At 34.7% G+C, this 22,719-nt stretch overlaps 1 protein-coding gene and 1 long non-coding RNA gene across 2 annotated transcripts in view; both read left to right on the top strand.

The window, feature by feature from the left end:
* LOC140167831 (monocarboxylate transporter 12-like) overlaps positions 1 to 22,719 on the top strand; it is an 85,253-nt gene that overhangs the window by 2,385 nt on the left and 60,149 nt on the right. Inside the window, exons 3-4 of the mRNA XM_072191123.1 lie at positions 559 to 1,578; positions 2,572 to 2,754. Coding sequence (XP_072047224.1) covers positions 559 to 1,578; positions 2,572 to 2,754 — 1,203 coding nt within the window. The remainder of the gene's footprint in view (positions 1 to 558; positions 1,579 to 2,571; positions 2,755 to 22,719) is intronic.
* On the top strand, positions 14,778 to 21,249 carry LOC140168637 (uncharacterized). Its single transcript, XR_011861255.1, has 3 exons — positions 14,778 to 15,017; positions 17,371 to 17,586; positions 19,955 to 21,249. It is a non-coding gene; the product is annotated as an uncharacterized lncRNA (long non-coding RNA).

Raw genomic sequence — 22,719 nt, forward strand, 5'->3', positions numbered from 1 at the left:
GTTTTGTTTTTTTGCTTCTTGTATTTTGTTTTATGGGTTTTTTTGGGGATAAAATATCAAGTTTTCTTACATCTGCAGCAGAAATCTATATGGCATTGGGGCCCAGATAGTATATCCTCTTAATTTGTGTACATTTTAGTTGTTGAGCTTTACACTTGGTATTTGGTAAGTCACCAAACAGTGTTACTTCTTAATTGAAATTAACTTAACTGAGCAAATCTTTGGCAAATTTTTCAACCTTACAGTGATGTTTGAGGGTCATTTATCCTTCAGGAAAATAAATGCAGACCGACCCTACATGAAAAGTCTGTGTAGGCCTACCTGTAAAACATACAGGGTTTATTTTGTTGCCTTATGTATGATTTTTCTTGCCTCTCCTTTTTAGATACAAAAGGTTTCACATAAAACAGAAAGAACCTTTGTGATTGGTGTTTGGTCATAAATGTCTCAAAATAAATTTTCACAACTTCCAAAAAGAGAAATTTTCATGATACGTACTGTCTATATTCAGGAATATTTTTAATGAGTTTTTATTTTTTATCCCCCTTATATTTTTAGGATTTGGACTTGGATTGGCTTTTGTAGGCAGTCTTGTTGTTATCGGCTATTATTTCAAAAAGCGATTTGCACTGGCTTCTGGTATCGGAATGTCCGGTGTCGGTGTTGGGATTCTTATAATGGCACCATTGACTCGGTATCTCATTGACAATTACTCATGGCGAGGGGCAATGACAATCACTGCCGGTATACTTGCTCATATCTGCGTATCTGGATCTTTGTTTCGTCCAACAGCAATGGAACAGAACATTATGAAAGGGGTTTCTAGTTCTACTAATCATGCAGAAATTAAAAATACAGCAGCAGAGGTTAATGATGTGGAAGAGAATAGCTGTGTTGATGATAGTCTATCTCCCGATACTGACAAATCAGCGGACAGAGAACATGATACTGAAAACAAAATGGATGATACTGAAAAATGTCAATCATCTGAACGAGCAAGACAAACAAATAAACAATATTCAGATTTAGAGAACAAAATAAACATCGAAGAAAGTCAAGGAAATAGTAAACAAAATAGATGCTGTAAACAGATTGCGGTATTTCTTAAGGCGTACAAAAATATTTTCAATATTCGATTTACAATTATACAGATTTTCTGCATGTATTTAGGCGGTTTCTCCTATTACGCCGCTGTGATTTATTTAGTAGTTAATGCAGAGCATGATAAAGGGATGTCCAAAGCAGATGCATCCTTCTTACTCGGTATTCTCGGCATCTCTTCATCTGTTGGACGACTCGGATATGGTCCTCTCATAGACAAAGGGATAATCACACCGGTGAGATTAGCAGGATTAGTTCAATTCATCAGCGGAGTATGCTGCCTTCTGAGCCCACTCGCCAGAACGTTCGCCATGCTGGTTGCTTACTGTATAGCTTTTGGGACTTCGACAGGCACATTCGGATCACTCTTTCCGATTCTTTGCAAACAAGTGGTTGAAATAGCCAACTTCAAGAGGGCTTTTGGATTTGGCATTCTGGCATGGAACGTTGGCGGACTTACAGCTTTGCCTTTAATGGGTAAGATTATATTGTTGTGATTGGTGCATATTAGGCAAAAAAAAAAAAAGGTTTGTCTCAAAGCTCACGAGAAATTTCAAAACAAATGCGAAATGCGATTTTTTTTGATTTTTTATTCCGACTTTTTTCATGGTATTTTGAGAAAAAGTCTGATTTTCGCCGATTTTTTCTGGAAAAACTATAAAAATTTTTTTTTTGAAATAACAAAAATTTCCGCATTTGTTTTTTGTCAAATCGTGGGATTTTACAAACGCGCGCGCAAGCTTTGAGACGAACCTTTTTTTTTTTTTGGCCTTATCAAATCCTAGATATCTAACTGCTGGCACATAATCCCATAGTATATTGCACGGCACTAAATCTTCTGCCTTCCCACATTGCCGGCATTCCGACTTTCGATGCATACATTTGAGCATTATATATTATAGCGCCAGCAGTTTGTTCCATTTCTGTGTTGTTGTAGATATTTATATCAATAATGCGCAATCCATTTTGCGTACATGTATGTGTGCATGGTGGGATGTGCTTGCAAAGGTGGGGGTGTGTAGGTGGGGTATTTGCTTGGGTGCATGACAGTAGTATGTGTGGTATTTAGCTGTAGATGATATAAATGTACGCTATATAGTTGTATAACATGCTTGATTGGTGTAGTATTTTATAATAGTCTTGTAGGATGTACAGGGGATGAGAAGTTTTTTTAATTTGGTAAATAATCTGTTTGTAAATTTTACGTCAGTACATGTGTAGATCTGTTTGTTTGTTTGCTTCGTGTCAACGCACCAATGGGTAGGCGTGTGCCACTGATTTAAAAGCATATGTTTGAATAAATATATTTATAAGTATTTACCAGTCCTTTTGTATTAGAAGGCCTAAAAAGAGAAGTTTGCATTGCTATTTTGACCAACCCTACATGTTTACATTTGAAATTATTAATTTCCTTTTGTGTTCGTAACTTATCAAAATTATGTATCATTCTTCATTTTTTTTTTTGTTCAGGTTACCTCAAGGACTTGACCGATAGTTATGTTGTTGCATTCTACGTTGCTGGCAGCATCATGATATTCAACACTGGTTTGTATCTGTTGGATCCAGTCTGGTTAGCGGTGGACAAGCGAAGAACACTGAAATATCAAACAATGGATGTTGGTGAAAAGGAAGAGACGGTGATGAACATGGAAGGTAAAGCTGCTCAAAATGAGTGTGAGAGCAAGGTAGTGTGATAATCAATGAGATTATACCCAAAGAGTACCAACTCAAAATTGCCCTGTGTGTAATGCTATATGGTAAATCCACCATAGAGATTATACCCAAAGATTACCATCTCAGAATTACCCTGTACATGTATGTAACACTATGGTAAATCCACCATAGAGATTATACCCAAAAAAGTACCAACTCAAAATTGCTCTGTTTTTAATACCATGGTAAATCCACCATAGAGATGATACCCAAAGACTTCCAACTCAAAATTGCTCAGTTTGTAACGCTATGGTAAATCCATCCAAAGAGATTATACCTAAAGAGTACCAACTCAAACTTGCCCTGTGTACCCTGTGTGTAATGCTATGGTAGATCCACAATAGAGATTATACCCAAATAGTACACACTCAAAATTGCTTCATGTGTAATTCACAAGTAACTCCAAACATCTGAATAAGAGCGAAGTGCCTGAATACAGAATTCAAGATGAATGTGGTTTAATTGGCCTTATACGCTAAATTCGCTGCGCTTAAACGCGAATAAAATATTTTCATACGCGCTGCCGCTGTTTCCCTAAACATAATGAATACACACAAAAACAACATTCATATGGGGTATGACGCCTTGCCACAGCAGCACCTCCGTACAGTGTTGTGCTGACTTACGTGATACGTGCTAAAAGCCTATCCTTAGGCCTACGTACCGGACCGAGGGGAAGGTTAGATTAGCTTACCCGACAAACTCGAAATTGAGAAAAAGCGTTCTTAAAAGACGAAAACCTCTTCTGTTGAGATCTAGAAAATGTACCGTACCGGTCTGTCCTGGCTGTACTAATTACAGGTTAAAGACCTACCCTTAAGCCTACTTATCAGACCAAGAGAAAAATTAGATTAACTTACCCAACAAACTCCAAATTGGGAAAAAACATTCTTAAAAAACAAAGCATAACCTCTTTCTGTTGAGATCTTGAAAATTTACAGGTCTGTCCAGGCTGAATACGCATCCTTCAATGAAACGCCTGAATAACCAATCAATCAATGCGATATTGTTGTACAATCGTTCAACAGCTGTAGCTCCGTAAGAAAAAACATTTTGTGTAACTATGAATTCAGACCCCTATGCAGACTAGTCTTATTTAGGCACTTATTTAGACAGTTGATTGCCTACAAAGTGTGGAACAAAGGTGGGACTAGATCTTATATTGACTGATGTCCTGCTAGGACACAGCAGATAGGCCGCCCTCTCTATTTAAGAAATAAAGGGTAATGCATGATCCTTTACGAAAATAATGTGTCGAGGCAGTAAAAGCGTAAATAATGGGTGAGGCGTAGCCGAACCCATTATTTAAACGCTTTTACTGCCGAGGACACATTATTTGTGTAAAGGATAATGCTGCACCCTTTATTTCTATTCTATTACTACAAAATAGTGTGATTTAAAGAGAAAATATCAATTTTTTTGCCCAAATATTTCAAGTTGTTTACCTCAAGGTGGAGCGCACACGCGTAGCCAAAGCGTATGCACATTCCAATAACACAACCTAACATTCCATTCTCCCCATAAGCAGGTATGCACATACAATAACACACCCCTGACATTCCATTCTCCCCTACATAAGCAGGTGTGCTGTGCGCTCTGCTGTGCGCTGTGATGATAGAAGAACATAAAGTTTGTTACCCTTGACACTTTATCGCTAATTAATGGTCTGTCCGCGTGGCGTTTCAACAAATCACAGTGCGCGATTTTGAATAATGGGTCGTGGGGTAATAGAATTATAATTAAAAGGTTTTCAAGTGGTTACAAAAGATATAAAATCTTTAATCTATTGCCGTCTTACAAAGTGTCTGAATTTAGAGAGGACAAAAGGCCCAGTCATCTTGGATTCCTTATTCAGACACTTTGCTCTTAGTCAAACGTTTACACTATTTCTAAGTTTTAGCCTTAAGTACAAAGGTTTGCGCACTTGGCGCTTATTAGCATTCTTTTGGCACAACTTGTTACATGCAGAACGCAAACAACAACACTCTTTGCTGGGCACTACGCTAAAGTATCCAGAGGTACACTGTTTGCCCTTCATAAGGCAAAAAAAAAAAGTTGTTTGTTTGTCCTCCACCGCCCGCTCCTCAGATGAAGGCCTGACCAATATTTTTTTTTTTTTTCAATTTTTTTTTTTCAGATTTGAAGTATCTCTGGACCTAAAAAAATCCCCCCAAAACATTTTGTGTCTTCAATATGCAAAGTTATAACTTGTGTTCATGTCATAGTCTATTATTTATAGTGACTTCAAAATACATTGGATTTGAAATCATTAAAAGACTATGACATGAACACAAATTATAACTTTAACTGCATATTAATGAAACAAAATGTTGGTTTTTTAAGTCACCATGAATGATTGTAGCATTTAGCTCTAGCTAGGTCCAGGAATGCGTCAAATCCCAAATAAAAAAATTATTAAAAAAAAAAAATCCGCCCGCCCGCGCGTCCTCTTTCAAAGCTGTGGAGGACAAACAAACAATTTTTTTTTTTTGCCTAAGCAACAAGCACATGTGGCAGAGTTGGTACTGTAAACTGAATTTATATTTGATCATTTAAAGGTACGTAACCCAACTGACAGCCCACCCAGTAGTGGCATAGCCAGGGGGCAAGGGTGCAGCTGCCCCTTTTAAAGTCTTGCCCCCCCTCACCCGTGGGATGGTGGCCACCCCAATATTTAAGTTTTTGACCATTTTCATCAATGTTTGTCACCTTAAAATTTGTCTCCCCCCACCCCCACAACCCCTTAAAAAGTGATGGCTATGCCCCTGCCACCAACAAAACACAAAAATGTTTTAAAACATTATAAATGTGTTATAAACTTGTTTTGGTTTTATTCAAAATGTTTTATTAACATATAAATGTTATATATAAAAGTCATGAAAACATTTTTAAAACGTTTTATGAAAAAGAAACACTACAACAATATTTTAAAACTATTGTCAAAAATGTTTTTATAAAATATTTTTTGTGAACATTTGTGCAAAATAATCTGTCAACTCATAAATAACATTATTTATGTAAGAAATATTTTAATTTATCCAGGGCAAATTTATTAAAAGTTTACATTCTTATAGTTGTTACATGTAAATTGTCAAACTGACTACCAAAAGTTTTAATTTGTTAAAAGTCTTTCACTGGAACTTTTGTTTTTGTAAACATGGTAAGTTTAGTACAGGATAAATTTTATTTTATTTTCATACAGGTATTTATCAGAGTATTTAACTGGGTTACCCATGGTGTGTGATATTATCATATTTGTGCTTATCATATTTTGTGCTTCCATAAAGTGTGTGTGGGATTTACATTAAGTGTTTGAATTTTCAAATAAAATGTGTGATTTTCCATTTAAAAGGATCTTGAAATGGTTACCATTTTAATGGGTCAAAAAAGGGTTTGTTTGCCTTTTCCAGACCGACCCCAAAAATCAAGAAATCACCTGTCTCTATTTTTTATTTTTTACAGTTTACATTGTAGGCCCTACTCAGTGGCGGCGCCAGGGGGGATGGGGGCCCCCAGTCAGAATTCTTGCCCCCCCCCTCTTTCCCCCAGAAAAACCCAAAATGACGAAAAATTCCACTTTTTGCTGTCATTTTATGCAAAATTTGTTGATTTTGTCCCCCCTGAAATTCACTTTTCCCCCTAATTCCCCCGGAAAAAAATCCTGGTGCCGTCACTGGCCCTACTGCATATAAAAATTACTTTGAAACAACTTGCATTGATTTAATAATTGCAATTGCACCTAGAGGTGTATTGGACTAAAACACTGTCAATTTATGTGTACAGCTAGCTGTGTCTGTTAGGAGAACTATGAGAGGGGATATCTAGCCCAAAAAATTGCTGATGAAATATCAAAACTGTGCTGCTTTATTTGCAGCAGGATACTAGCTGGTATTTAATCACAGTATAATACAATTTTTGGCTATTTGCCCCACTTCAACAGTTCAGTAGTACATTAAACTAGCTGAAATGGTCACAATATAAAACCAACGTCCTTCACTCATTCCCGTATATTCATGATCTCCCATATGAATTTGGCGACATTTGAATCGAAACTGACGGAGCTTTATTATTAACTCACCCACATAGTCAGTCACTAGTCAGTCAGTCAGTCACAACATTTGCCTATTTATAGATATACAATACACATTTCAATACAGTCATTCCCTGATGAGCCATGTGCAGTAATTGCTCATATGTGTTTTCCTAATTAGTGTGAGGCCATCTGTCACATTCACCACTCCCTATTCCAGAAAAATATAGAACTATTCTTTTGGATTAAAATAATTATCATGTTTTGCTAAATGAAATATAGCTAAATCTTAAATCCTTTAGTTCTAACAGACAATAAAAGTCAAATTTGAGTAGTTTTGCAATTTGATTGAAAATGGGCCAAAAACATGCAATTATGCATGATTTCTTACAATTGCAGTAAGAAGACTTAGCACAAGTCTAAGCATTCAAATTTTGGAGTAATAGGCTACGAGTTTCCGCATAAATTTATGTTTTTTATGTTAATTCCTATAATTGGTTTTAAAAGATATAAGAAAATGTGTTTTACAAAAATTAGAATGCATAACCTGAAATAAGTCATAGTACAAGTTTTTGGGCTTGATTGAAAAGCACCCTATAAAAGCGCATGTATTTCGTCCTTATTTCCAAAAATTGGCCAAATATTAAAATTGTACATTTAAAGGGGCACTTCGTGATCCACAGCCTCATCCCCACTTTTCTCTCAAAAAAAAAGTTGAGATTTTTATATCACTGGAATACTCTGGCTACATAATGTTTATGTACAAAATATTTCTTGCAGATTAATTCGTTTAGCAAAGATATCGCGGAATTTGAATTTCGTTCTGGTGCACCAGAACGAAATTACAACGTATTGTCTATGGAGCAGTGTAATACACATAATCATGCATAACTCGCATAAGCATAAAATCGGAATCAACTGAAATTTTGGGAATATGCTTTTTTCGTGGATATGTACTGAAAAATGTCATAAAAAGAGGATGCTAGGATCACGAAATACTCCTTTAATGCCAGTTAGGATTAATTAAAAGGATAAGGATTTAGCTATGTTTCATATGGCAATACAAGACATTTTTTTCATCCCAAAATATTAGTGCTGTATTTTTCTGGAATTGGAAGTACACCTAAGAGATACATGATTGGGTTTGATCTTATAATCACGATTGTACATTAGGCCTAAAAAAATTGTTTGATTGGTGTAACCCGACCCACCCTAAAATTAGGCTGGACCATAACTTTTTTTTTCTTTTTTTGCCCAAAAATAAATAAATTTGAAAAAAAGAAGAAAAGTTCCAAAGCCTTAATGAAACAAAATTTACAGCTTAAAAAAAAAAAAAAAAAAAAAAAAAAAGAATCCTGACCTACTTACCCTAAATAATTTTTTATGTTATGCCAATCAAACATTTTTTTAGGTCTAATAGTGCATTTGGACCAGTTAACCTTAACATGGTAAAAGAAAGTAAATTATTAGTAATGTAACTGGAAGATATAATCTTTTACCAAAAAAGGGTGGTGCTTTTCATGCTTGGCGTATTTTGGGGGCTTTAGGCGCCAGCCCCGGGAGTAAAAGCAGGGCCGGCAAAAATGAAGGGCGGCAAAAACAGGGCGGCAAAAGCGAAGGGGTGGCAAAAAAGAATTAGGAAATAAAAAAGGGCTGAAAAATTTGATAAAGCATAAAATTTTTTGAAAAAATGGTACTATACATCAAAATGTGCTGCTTTTAGGCGCTAACGTCTGAAACCGGTTTTTTTTTTTTTTTTTTTTTTTGGCTCTTCACTTTTTCAAACGACCGAGAAAAAAATTGGGTCAACCTTTTGGGACTGTTGAGGAAGGGGCGGCAACATTGAATTTTCTTCAGCCCCCGGGGTTGGGGTGGCCACGATGCGCCACTGCTTTTATAGGGATAGAGTCATGTGAAAAACATATTTCGTGCTTGTTTTAAGTGTGTGTGGGATTTACTCCTTTTTGGTTAAAACCATAGTGTTATGTATTCGTTAAAATTGTTACATTCAGTGTTTAATTAGGGATTCAAAAGGTTACCATGTTAATTAGCCCCCCAAAAAAAGGTTTGTTTGCCCTTTCCCGACCTATCCAAAAATCCAGAAATCACCTTTTTTTTTTTCCTTTTTTTTTAAAACCTCGAAAGGGCAAACAAACATTTTTATGCCGTGCCTTATTTTGTCCATTTTTTGGTATTCAGTTGTATTCAGTATCCATGCATTATAGTTTACTTTTGTGTAGCTGTTGAGTGCTCAGTTTTAACACGCTAAAATGATGTATCTTATATTTACTTCACTAACATGTTACTCCCTGTTGCCATAGGTTTGATTTTTTTCAAGGACCAACCATCACACTTTCTTTGGTCAGAGTATGTGTGCCATACTGCTCTCACATAAAGAAAATAATGAACCATGCACTAATAAATCTTTTATTTATTTTCCACATCATCAACATCAAACAACAAACAAAATAAGTATATAAAAATACACAAAAGAAAGACAAATAAAATGATATGGAGGAGATGATCAAAGGATTGAGGAGGCCAGAAGTGGTCATCCCAAAACAACTCACAAACAAGATATGTAATGTTTACGTCAGATGATTGCATCATGGCATCACGTGGCATGCATACATATGCAATGGCTTTATTTGTAAGATTTTGTAAGATTGTTACAAATGCCGGTTAGGGTTAAATTGCTTTCCTCAATAATTGCCTGCTTATAAAACGTCTGCATGAGGGAAATTAAATATATACACAATACAAATTTCGATACAATCATACCCTGATGAGCAAAGAATTGGTGTTCTCATTTGTATGTGTTTTCATAGTATGAGACCATCTGTCGCATTCACTGCTCCCTATTCAAGAAAAATATAGATTTTTTTGGATTAATAAAATTATCTTGTTTTGCAAAAGGATCTAGCTAGATCTTGAACCTTCAGTTGGCTCTAACATGCAATAAAAGTTTAAATTTTAATAGTTTTGCCATTTGAGTGAAAATGGACCAAAAATTATACAATGGTTTCTTACAATTGCAGTCACAAAATTCAAAGACTTACAATACAAGACCATTCTACCCAGAAACTTGGGAGGAGCTCACAATCACAACGCAATCCTGGAAAATCAAAAGATACTACGATAGTGCAATACCTTACCTAACCAGGTAAACTAAAGTTAAAACTGCAATATTTAGTATATTTACCATGTGTAGTGCCAATGTTTTCATACCTGATGTTCTTTTCAGCAATGTAGGCTAATTATGTGCCACTTTTGTTTTCAATGCCTGTGTTGCCTCTTATATATATTTTCAATGTGCAATAGTATTTGAACTTATTAAGTTCTTATATAAATTTGATCTTATTAAAGGGGCATTTCGTGATCCACAGCCTCGTCCCCCCACTTTTCCAAAAAAAAGTTGAGATTTTTACACCACTGGATACCTCTGGCTACATAATGTTTATGTACCAAATATTTCTTGCAGATTAATTAGTTTAGCAAAAATATCGCCAAATTTGAATATCGTTCTGGTGCACCAGAACGAAATTACAACACATTGTCTATGGAGCAGTGTATACACATAATCATGCATTTAACTCGCAAACGCAAAATCGGAATCAACTGAAATTTTGGAAATAAGCTTTTTTCGTGGATATCTACTGAAAAATGTCATAAAAAGAGGATGCTAGGATCACGAAATCCTCCTTAAAGTGTGGTTTGATAGGTTTTATTGCTCTGGAGTGAGTGAACATGCCCTCATAGGGGTTTGGTGCTTTTTCTATCTTTTCTTCTCTAGCCCCTATGGGATCATGATGACTCAGCCCACTCAACACGACTGTATTTTTGTCTGTTATGTATTCTGAATAATGTATGTGCAATATTGAATATGTATGTTTCGGATTGTTTTATCCATTTATCTATCATGTTTATTGGTTATTTGAATAATTTTGTCCTTGGGGTGAGACCACCTCCTTTCCACCTTTTTTCCCAGGTCCTGATGTCTGCACTTTCAGCTGCGGACTTTTCTTTCCTTAGGATCTGATTGCAGGAGAAATTCTTGTCCCTTTGGTTGAATTGGTGTGCTTTATGTGTTTTCTGATATTTTTATAGAGGTTATACATGTTTTATAAGCTGCATATCCTAGCAGCGACTGCTATACCTTGTTTAGGATTTTCAAAAGAAGTACTTGCATGTGTGACCATGACTGTTTCAAATAGCCCGCCAAAGTCATGCAAGTAACTCCAAGGTTGTACATTGAATTGGTTTGAATTAGGAATACTAATGGAATATTTGTTGATACTTTCTTGTTTGGTAGAAATTTTTGCTGAAATATAATATTATAACAAATATATAAGATATTTTTGATAAAAGCTACAACTTTTTGTAAGTGTAAACTGGGTTACACAGTGTATGCCATTATCATATTTTGTGCATCCATAAAGTGTGTGTGGAATTTATTCCTTTTGAGTTACAAACCCTTATTGCAATAATTATCACATTCAGTGTTTAAATGGGATCTTTGGTTACCATTTTAATTTGGCCACAGAAAGGAGTGTTTGCCCTTTCCCGACTGACCCAAAAAGTCAGAAATCACATGCATTTCTTTTTCCTTTTTAAGCCTTGAAAGGGCAAACAAACTTCTTTTAGTTATATCCATAATTTGGTATTCAATGCCCAACAATTGTATTCTGTAGCATGTATTAGGGGCTGGCATTTTCTTCAGAAGGGATCCCGAATTTTAAAAAGTCAGTGTCAATAAAATGGCGCCCCCCCCCCCCCTTTTGGCAAATAAATTTGTGACCACCCCCCCCCCCCTCATCACCAATACACCTTACCTCTTAAGGTAATACACTATTTTAAAGTGTTGCGATTTGGTAGTTCACAACATCTTGCGAATGGTAGTGAGCTTCGCAAAATTGCATTGCTCATTTCCTTACTGGCGTGTAGAAGAATTCAAATATCACAGAAATGCTTTTATAGGTCCTGTGGTTCTTGAGTTATGTTGTAAAGAGGGCTGAAACAACAACACTTTTGTAAAATGTACATAACTCATTAACAACAATAAATTAAGCAAGTTTTCAAATTATATAATTTGTAGAATGAACTTTTGCAAAACATCAAGGTGTTATTTGTCAATAATTTATTGATCTAGAGAATGAAAATCGATTTTTGGTTGCTTCGACCAACAACACCTCGTCTACCCTTAAACAGGCTAAAATTGTATTGTATTGAAATCAGCCTTTTTGAATAAAATAAAAACACTATCTGTGGTGATCTTGTGACTCCCTACATTTTGGTCATCAAAAATTTTATGATCCCCCTATTTTTCTTTGCAAACATATATGACCCCCCACCAGTATGTTTGGGACCCACCCCTTCCAAAGAAAATGCCAGCCCCCTTTTAGTTAGCTTTGTGGTGCTGTTGTGTACTTAGCCATAATATTGTAATGGAATGTACCTTATTTACTTCACTAACATGTTACTGCCTTTTGCCATATGTTTGGTTACCTTTTTTCATGGTAAAAGGATGCAACTTATAAAGACAAGAGGAAGATGCTTTCTTTTGACAAATTATGTGCCCCTTAACTAACCCATGGTAAAGGACAGTAACAATGTTGTAATCCCTTTGTAATGTTGAAACCTTTTTCCATGTGAGTCTAATAGAAAAGATAACCTGAACCATGGCAAAAGTAAGAAAATTGTCAGTGGTGTAACTGGAAGATATAACCTTTTACCAAATTAGGGTGGTGTCACTCACTGGTCCTTTTATAAGGGGTAGAGTCATGTGAGAAACAACACAATAAACATGGAATATTTTGTTGAATTTTCTTGATTGGTGTTTATTTTGATGAAATATTTATATTATAAAATATTTTTGGTCAAGATGAGATTTTTTAATTGATTCTAAATTGCTCCAGGTGTTGAAAATGAGAGTTTGTACACTATTCCGGTATAATAATCACAGTATGTGCTCCTGTGCCTATACCAGATGTATCTACATGTACTACATACAACATATTTACTCCCCATTCCAAAAAAATACAGAACTATTTACAAGCCGACGTCAAACGTCGGCTTGTGCTGTCTCTTCTCAATTCTTACAAGCCGGCGTCAAAGCGCCGGCTTGTGCTATCTCTTCTCAATTCTTTCTTCTTCTTCTTCTTCTTCTTCTTACAAGCCGACGACGAACGTCGGCTTGTTCTGTCTTCTTCCAATTCTTTCTTTCTTCTTTCTTCTTTCTTCTTCTTTCTTCTGGCAACCAATTTCAAATTTTGCTCTAGCTTCGCCAAGGGTTGACAGATGTCAACCATACTTGAGCCAAATGACCACTGGACTAGGCCAAACCTTCCATTTGACTTTGACCTTGCTGTGACCTTTGACCTAGCTATAATGGTCAAAAATGTGATTTCAAAAAAATGCTACTCCTTCCACAAATTTCATGCAATGATCATGTGACTCATGCATATGAATCAACATGTGGCAGTGCTTAAAACTTCCTAAAAAGAATTGAGGTCAAAGGTCATTAAGGGGGTCATTTCCGGTCTGAAAGCTAAAAATATTCAAAAAATCACTGTCTTTACAAAATATATAGCAGAGAGTCGCCATTAGCACACATGCATTGCTACTAGCCAGGGTCTTTAGGATGCCTACAGGTTTGGGGTCAAAGGTCATTAAGGGGTTACTTCCGGTCAAAAACCAAAATGTTCAAAAAATTTTTATCTCAAAATGTAAACAGACCAGAGTAATATAACCATCATACATGAATCAGTGTTACCTGATGTATGCATGGTATTTTTATTTTGGGGGTCAAAGGTCATTAAGGGGTAACTTCCTGTTTTTAGCTAAATAACTTTAAGAATTTTTATCTCAACAACTAAACATAGTAGAATTTTTTAATTAAAATTGGAACAATGCATTTTGTCGGTGTACGTAAGGTTTTTTTTCCATTGAAGCCAAAGGTCATTAAGGGGGTCAATAGGTCAATCAAAAATTTAAAAAAAATCAAAATCCATGTATAAGTTCTTCTTCTTTCTTCTGGCAACCAATCATAGCTCCGCCAGGGATTTACAAATTTCAACCATACTTGACCCAAATGACCACTGGGCTAGGCCAAACCTTCCATTTGACTTTGAGCTTGCTGTGACCTTTGACCTAGCTATAATGGTCAAAAATGTGACTTCACAAAAAAATGCTACTCCTTCCACAAATTACATGCAATGATCATGTGACTCATGCATATGAATCAACATGTGGCAGTGCTTAAAACTTGCCAAAAAGAATTGAGGTCAAATGTCATTAAGGGGTCATTTCCGGTCTGAAAGCTAAAATATTCAAAAATCACTGTTTTTACAAATTACATAGCAGAGTGTTGTCATTAGCACACATGCATTGCTACCAACCAGTGTCTTTGGGGTGTCTACAGTTTCGGGGTCAAAGGTCATTAAGTGGTCGCTTCATCAAATATGTTCATTTTTTTATTATCTCAAAACGTAACCAGACCAGAGTAACATAAACTTCTTATATGCATTAGTGTTACCCGATGTATTCACGGTATTTTTATTTTTTTGGTCAAAGATCATTTAGACGTCATTTCCGGTTTTAAGCTAAATAACTTCAAGAATTTTTATCTCCATAACTAAGCATAGTATATTTTTTTATTTAAACTGTAACAATACATTTTCTCGGTGTATATAAGGTTTTTTTTTAAATTGGGGTCAAAGGTCATTAAGGAGGTCAAAATGTCAAATTTGCAAAAAAATGTTTAAAATTACAGAAAAGTAGCTGGATCTCAGCCTATGGAAGACGGATAGGATTGCTACAGTGATGCAACATCATTGGTAAGGAGGTCTACATGTAATTGTAGTAAAATCATATTTCTACCATATAACTCCTTTAAACTGAATCAAGAGGGATACCCTTGGACTGATTTGGTGGTGTGCGCCCGCAGTCAGTACTAAACACAGCCGTCACCAATTAGGCGACCTCTGACTTTATTTTTCTGTGATTTGGATTGCATCGAAGAGCCAGAAATAGCGGTAATTCGTAACTAATTTAACCATTTACATGATAGGGAGGACGATTTTATAATATGGCCTGCATGGGATGATTTCAATGGACGCTTACGGCACTGATAATCTTCTATTTCTGCAGCTTGTGGTGCAAGTTTTCTTGCGGAGTGAGTATGTGCAACAGTAACGCTATTCTAGCATTGCAGAGTGTATACGGAGCATCATGCAGATTTCTTTTTTGTTTTGGCTACAAATTCACCTCCAAAATCATGCTTTATCGTGTTCGTATTTCATAATCATAGGTTTTAAACAATATAGCGTTCCTTTCTGCTCATGTTGGTACGTAACAGAATTTTCTATGTAAAGCGGAAAGAGAGAAATGACTGATTTAGTTCGTCTAATATCTTATATTATTTTTGTAATTAAATTTATTTGGTTTTCATTGTTGCGTGATTGCTCCGTGGCGGACGTGAGGATTGATGGACGTACCGCACAGCGCATTACTAAGTAGCACATATACATGTACATGCACTAATTGCTTTTACCCGAATACTATTCGGATCTTAGATTTAATTAATCATTAGAGATGGCATGTTGTGCATAATATTAATAGGGATTATTATATTTTCGCGTTGTATTATTTTCGTTTGGAAAATAATACTCTCTCTTTCTCATTTTTCACAATTTATTATATGTTTATTTATATTGTCTGACTTTTGACGTTATTCATGATTATTATTAGTATGCAAACATTGTAGCCTCAGCTAAAAGCATTGTTTTATTATGTTGTAATTTTAAGATAGTGATGATACATAAAGATACATACCCGGGTGTGTCATCTTTATGTATTGTTGAAAATCCGGTCAGCACCTAGAGGGGTGCCTCTATGCGCAAATTTTCAATTGCGTTCAAAAACTTGGATGTATTTTCAAAATATTAATATGTGCCAATGGATACTAGTATGCCATTTGCATGTATTATACCTATTGGCGTGGGCCCATGCTGCCCAATTTTTCGTTTGCCAATAGGTACCGGGTAGTTGTGTTTTATATCATATTTGTCAAACTTTATAATGATACCTTGCCAATACATGCATGCCATGTCGTTCGCAAGTGTCGTTGATATTGGCATGGCGCCGCGCGGGACCACTATGCCCAAATTTTCATTTTGTACTAAATAACTTAGATTTTTGTAGGCCTTGCATGTTATATAATTATATTAACACATTTTTCTTATCGATTCTGGCGTGGTGCATTTTAGGCGTATTTCAGGTTCCGCGTATGCACTTTAGCTTGATACTGGCATGGCGCCACGCTGCTGGGACCACTATGCCCAAATTTTCATTTGTACTAAATAACTTGGATTTTTGTAGGCCTTACATGTTATAATTATATTAACACATTTTTCTTATCGATTCTGGCGTGGTGCATTTTAGGGCGTATTTCAGGTTCCGGCGTGGCGTGAAAAATTGGTAACAAATATCACAATTATCAATTTTCATGCTTTGCGTCTAAATTTGACTCTTAATTGTGACAAAAAAGTAAATTATCACACCAAGTCATGAAATGAGGCTCTTTTTGTTTCTGAGGCTTCATGTTAACATTTTGGAAGTAGTTTTTTTGAAAAGAACACTGTTGGTATCATCTAAGATGTTATTTTTCTTGTATAATTTAGTTAATCAATAATTCTATGTGGCAGATATTGTAGATTTATCACACTTCTTATTTTTGACCCATTTGTTAAGTATGGTGTTAACTTGAATGTGAAGCCTCCAAAACATGCAGGTTTTTTGGGTATCAGTATATTTTTCAAACATTAACCATAATATCAACACTTCTTTAAATGTATGACATTCTGCTCATATCAAGAAACAATTGCAATGCAGATTCAGTATGAAACACACCAATTTAGATGTGCAAAGATGATAAATAATCTTATTGTTGTTTCATCTCTGATCAATTGAAAATATTGACATTTTACTAGATACAGATTTTCCCCCCAAAAGACCTGAATTACGAAAGGTCAACATTTTGATAGACATTAGATTTATACAATTTCGAGGACTGTTAGATTTCAAAAATATCAATTTTTAATCATTTGCCATATATATTCGGAAATTTACAAAAATCAAAATTAATTAATATCAGAAGGATATTCCTGGTGTTCAAAATGCATTTCGATATTATATAATATATGTCTGATGTGCTTTCAGGGCCCATAAAAATATGTCAAAATGTTTGTATTCCAGCCCTTAAACTTTTGGTGAATGTCCATTCGGTTTTTCTGTAAAAGACGGTCCAAAATCGCTCTTTCAGTAAATGAAACTTGACTTGCCATAAAAACTGTACCTGAACACCTAACGTCGCACAATTTGTTAAATTTTGAAGCGTAAAAGTGATCAAAACACTTCATTTTTCACCCCATATGAAGCGAGATAAACCATTTATCTTGATTGTGAATGTGATGACTCTAATAAAATTGTATAATTGAATAGTATTACATGTATCATCTTTCCACCAGGACGAAACTCCCCAAAAAAGAAGTACAGGTGTGGTACGAAATGTATCTCTTGAAGACAGAACAAGCAACAAAACAATGCAGTTGGCCCTTTGGGGAAAGAAATCCACATCACCAGTGAAAATTGGCGACACTATCAAAGCAACACCAGTTAGAGTGGTTAATAATCCCCTTCTGAAAGAACTGTCACTCTCATCAACTAGTTTCACAGAAATCCAGGTAAGAGTAAACATGATAAATGCGTAGACTTACTGGCATTTCTTTAAAGAGGATGTAAGATGAATGAAAGTGACTTAATCTGGAATGTTCAAAGCTTGTTCTGTTCCAGTATATATATTCTGTGCTGCTAAGAGTTATTTCTTGGAAAATACACTCTTTTTCTGATTTTTATTTTGTTAATTTTGTTTAATTTCTTTCAAGATTAAATAACTCTTATATGTTAGCTTGTTTCTGGACACATTCACTGTCTATTTTTAGCACAAACATAAATATATTTGAATTTGTGTTAACCTCAACACTACCAGCAAAGCAGCAAGTGACTAAATTTGGTCAGACTAACTAAATTTAGTCACTTGGGGCAGTGTTGATGTAACCCGAATTCAAATGTAATGTATGATTGTGCTTATAGATAGTTGAGATATGTTTAAAAAACATGAATATTTTAACAAGCCAAATATAAAACAATCAATAATAGTGAAAGAAATTAACAAAAGAAATAGAAAAATATTTCATTTTCCAATAAATACCACATAACACCGTGGAATATATATATATATAACACAAGAGTTATATCATGGAGCAAAAAAGTGCTTGATGCATGATTTGCAGAGGTTATTATACAATATAAAATTTAGGTTTTTTAGCAACCATCGGTGCGTGAAACCGATAGTTGCGAAAAAACCTAAATTTTGTATATATATATATATATATATTTGACACGGAACAAGTATTGAAATAGCATTTGAACTGTATCTAATCCACTTTAACTCATCTTATATCATCTTTAATAGTCACTCTCAATATTAAATGTTAATTGGTACCTTTTTGGTTTTCAAAATAGAAAATGAGTCATGATTGGGTTTTGAAATAGCAAACCTCAAGCATTCCGAATGTTGAACTTTGTAAGAACAAAATCGAAATAATGAATCTTTTTAGAAATCTTAATGTGTAGTTTTTTGGTCGGCACTGTCTCCTTTTTTAACTGATTTTTTTAAAGGTGTCAAAATGCTCAGGAGGATAGGCTGCTTCAAATCAGCTGGTACCTAATTTAATTAAGCTTTTTGATACATCACCCTTTTTATGGCTGTACAGCCTATCACTATTTTAATGATTCTATAATGTATAGTAACTGATAACTGTCATGGTATATGGTATAGGCCTAATAATTATGTCACTGGCCCTCATGACGTAATAGACCTACGTGAGTTTTCATTGATATTAATTAAATTTTACTGTTTTAATGTCAAAAAGACTTGATCAAGTCTACATCACATGCAGGTGAACCAAAAAAAAAATGAAAAAAAGTTAATTTTCTGAGGATCGGGATAAACGGGTATCCTATTTCGCAGTGCAAAATTGATTTTATTTATGTTGTCAAAATCTGGCCAAACGTAATAAGGGGCAGTTTTTTTTTTAATTGTAGCATTTTCTTGAATATCTTGAAAGCATCAAATACCAAAGTTTTAGATATCAGGAGCTATCAAAAAGTGAAGAAAGAGACATGGTTAGAACAAAATTCATAATGAGGTACGGTATGATTAAAACTTTTTTTAGAGGATACCGGTACAATTTAATATGATTTATGAAACTGCAAAATCCTTGTTTAAGAGGTAGTTTTGAAAGTGAAACGCATGTAACCAATATCTGTTTGGACCCCTGGCGCTAAAAACATTCCTATCAGAAATGAATAAGTACCTTGTATAGGAGGACTTAGTAGGAATCTATTCAAAAATTGTCAATCAAATGAGAAGTCAACAGTCTAATTGTCACAAATATAAGGGTAAGACGTCAACTTCTAAAAACTATCATTACAAGGTTTACCAGTATTTAAATTTGATTCACAATTTTTGAATCGATTCCTATCAAGTATACCCCTCGTACAAGGAGCTGCAAGTTACTTATTCAATCATTCGTAATATGATATTAAACTAATAATGTGCCTTTTGTTAACCAAAAGTGTAAGCTTTACCTCATAGTCATACAAGAAGCAAAAGGAATAATTTTACTACACTTGCTATTTGGGAAATGAAGGACAAAAGAATACATTTACAGAAATAGGCGGGATGCCTTCAAGCAAAACATGATCAAAAGTCTGCAGCTGAAGTTAACCTGAAATAAATTATATTGTTAGTTCTTTACAAACGTTTTTCATTTGGGATTTCAGGTGACATTGGATGTTGATGAAGAATTTGACCGCATGTGCAGTGAAATTCCCTATCTTACGACACGCACCCAAATAGCCTGCAAATAACGCACTTCGACTGTTTAGATATCTAACACGGTCGGATGTATTGTACTTTTTACTTTACCCTATGTTCACAACAATTACCACATTTGACAAAGAAAATTGTTTTTCTAAAATTCACAGGGAGCTTGCAATCAAATTCTAGCAACAATAGTCAGCGTGGAAGATGTTGATGAATTTACATCGAAGGTTCTTGTAGAAACTGTGGACGATGGACAATATCTGGATCTTGGCGTAAACAAAACCATTCTGAAGTTCTCCCTAGCAGGTACAATCGACGTGGAAGAAGACTGCGTATACAACATTGAGCTTCAAAATCGTACTAATAAGCAAGCAAGCTGCATCAATTGACAAAGGAAATGTTTCATCACTTGACAAAGGAGCTGCACTTGAAATAAGTGGTTCATCACTTGAAGGAAATGGTACCAAGTGAACTTGATAAAACTTCTACGATCTTGATAAAATATCCACTCGTATATTCTACGATTTTGTTTTAAAGTTCTTGACTCCATTTATTTATTGTTGGTAAAGTCATCAGATTCTACTTAAAATCCTAAAAAGAAGTGCATATCTTAACTTGAACGTTGTTGCCAACATGCCATCAATATTTAACATAAGCAGACCAACTCATTATAATTATTGTTGTTACAGTAAGTTACATGTATACTTGTAATGTAACTTAAGCATTGAATTTCATTGTTCGTTGGCTTGTTAATGATTTTATAATCAGTAATATAAATTATACATCACAAAATTAAAGGCTATTATGGGAAACTAGTCGGACGTCTCGGAATTGATTTTGAATTACTAAACTTAGAAAAGAAGTAAGCAAACTCATAGCTTTTACACTGCTGAAAAATTCAAAGAACTTTGATATTGTAACAACCAAATGTCAGATTTTATGTCGTTTACATCAAAATAGGGCATAAGTCAATTGTACAAAATGTGTAATCAAGAGATGCGACTCATTTCCCTTAATAATAAAGTATCACAGTTGCTGTGATATAGTTTAATATACGCAAGTTGTAATGTAAACATTCAATTTCATCTTACTAAACTTGGATTGAAAAGAACTAAGCAAACTCATAGCTATATTTTATGTCGTTTACAATTTTACATCAAAATATGGTATTTAATTAAAGTTCATAAGGCAACCGTTCAAAATGAGTAATTTCAGAGATATGAGTATAATATGCGATTCACTTTCCTTGATAATCATTGTCAAAGTTGCTGTTACATGAAGTTATACCGTACGTTTGTATTCATAAAATGTGAACATTCAATTTCATTTTATGCAAACATTCAACTAGTAGTACATTGTTTTATACGAATTAACATGCATCGTTCAAAATTTGACTTTTACACAAAACGTGTTTCCGCTGTTTGGTACATAATTTTCTAAAGTGTCTTTCAAACATTTAACTGAAGTCAATTTTGCAAAATATGTTAAAACTACAATAGAAAACAATTACTAAGTGATTTTCAAAAAGGCCAGCCTAACTTTCATTTTTGTTCCCCAGAATTGTTCAATTCCATTTCCCTATAGATTAAAAATAAATTTTCCATAGTACAAAGTATTGCCGAATGTTACCAATATGGCCACATATAGACAGTCTCTTGGGACTTGGTTGGTTATCCTCGAAATACTCTGATGAGTTTTAACTGGAGGGAACATCAACAGGAAAGAAATCCAAGCAGCTAGCTGGGATCCTTATGAGAGCTTCATGCAGCATCCTTATGGGCCCCGTTGATGTTTATTCCGCTATTATTGACAATGAAAAAGATGTTCCCCTTTTTAATCAAGCTCAACTTATGCTGTTTAAAAATGAGAAATTGTTTACTTACTGTCCAGACCCCTTGTTTAAATAGACTGATTGACCGCAAATGCAAGTCAAGTCTTGAACGATGCTCATTGCTAACTTGATATCAATAGCATAGTAGGCTGAACATCGGTGTTGCTGATTATAACTTGATGTGTTCAATCGTGATGTGAAGCAAATGTACATTGTAAAATATAACAACGATAAATTATTTTATTATCAATGATATATGCATCAAAAACGACACAAGGCACATTTGCCAGATGTCACAAATTGATTTCAAATTACTATAGATAAAAAGATTAAGCAAACTCATACCCTTTGTGATAGTGAACAATTCAAATATCGTGGCCCGAAAATGTTCGAGTCCCCTATGTCGTTTACATCGAAATATGATATTTAAAGTACCTAAGCTTAAGTCAATGGTACAATTTGTAATTCCTGAGATGTAATTCCTTTCCTTTGATAATCATTATGTCACAGTTTCTGTTGTTATATAGTTAAATACGCTTGTAATCATAGTAATGTAAGCATTCAATTTCATTGTTCATTGGCTTGTTTAGTGTGTTTATGCTACTTTAATATGTTGCAGGTTTGTATAAACATTTTAGAAATATGTAAAACATTCAATTAGAACATTTTTTTTAGATATACACAAGTGAACATGCACCATTCAAGATTTGACTTTTCCACAAAACACGTTTCCACAGGTTGATACATAATTTTCTGAATTGTCTTCAGTTTCAAACATTTAACTGAATTCAATTTCGCAAAATAGGGAACCAGTTTAACTTTCATCGTTTTTTCAGGATTGTTTCATTCCATTTTCCCCATGGATTAAAAACAGAGCTTCCAAAGTAAAGTACCATTTACGCATACCAATACGGCTTCTGATACAGTGTCTCAACAGAAAAAATCAAGGGTCACAGCTGCCAGAATCCATGTGAGCGGTTCATCTTCCAGGCCTTGGAAGCCCTGCTGATTCTTGTATATTCCGCCATCATGCATGGCCAAAAAGATGTAATTTTTTCCATTTTTAAGTGAGTCCGCTACATATGGTATTGACGT

Source organism: Amphiura filiformis, chromosome 13 (genome assembly GCF_039555335.1).
Source record: "Amphiura filiformis chromosome 13, Afil_fr2py, whole genome shotgun sequence".
NCBI classification, from domain to species: Eukaryota; Metazoa; Echinodermata; class Ophiuroidea; order Amphilepidida; family Amphiuridae; genus Amphiura; species Amphiura filiformis.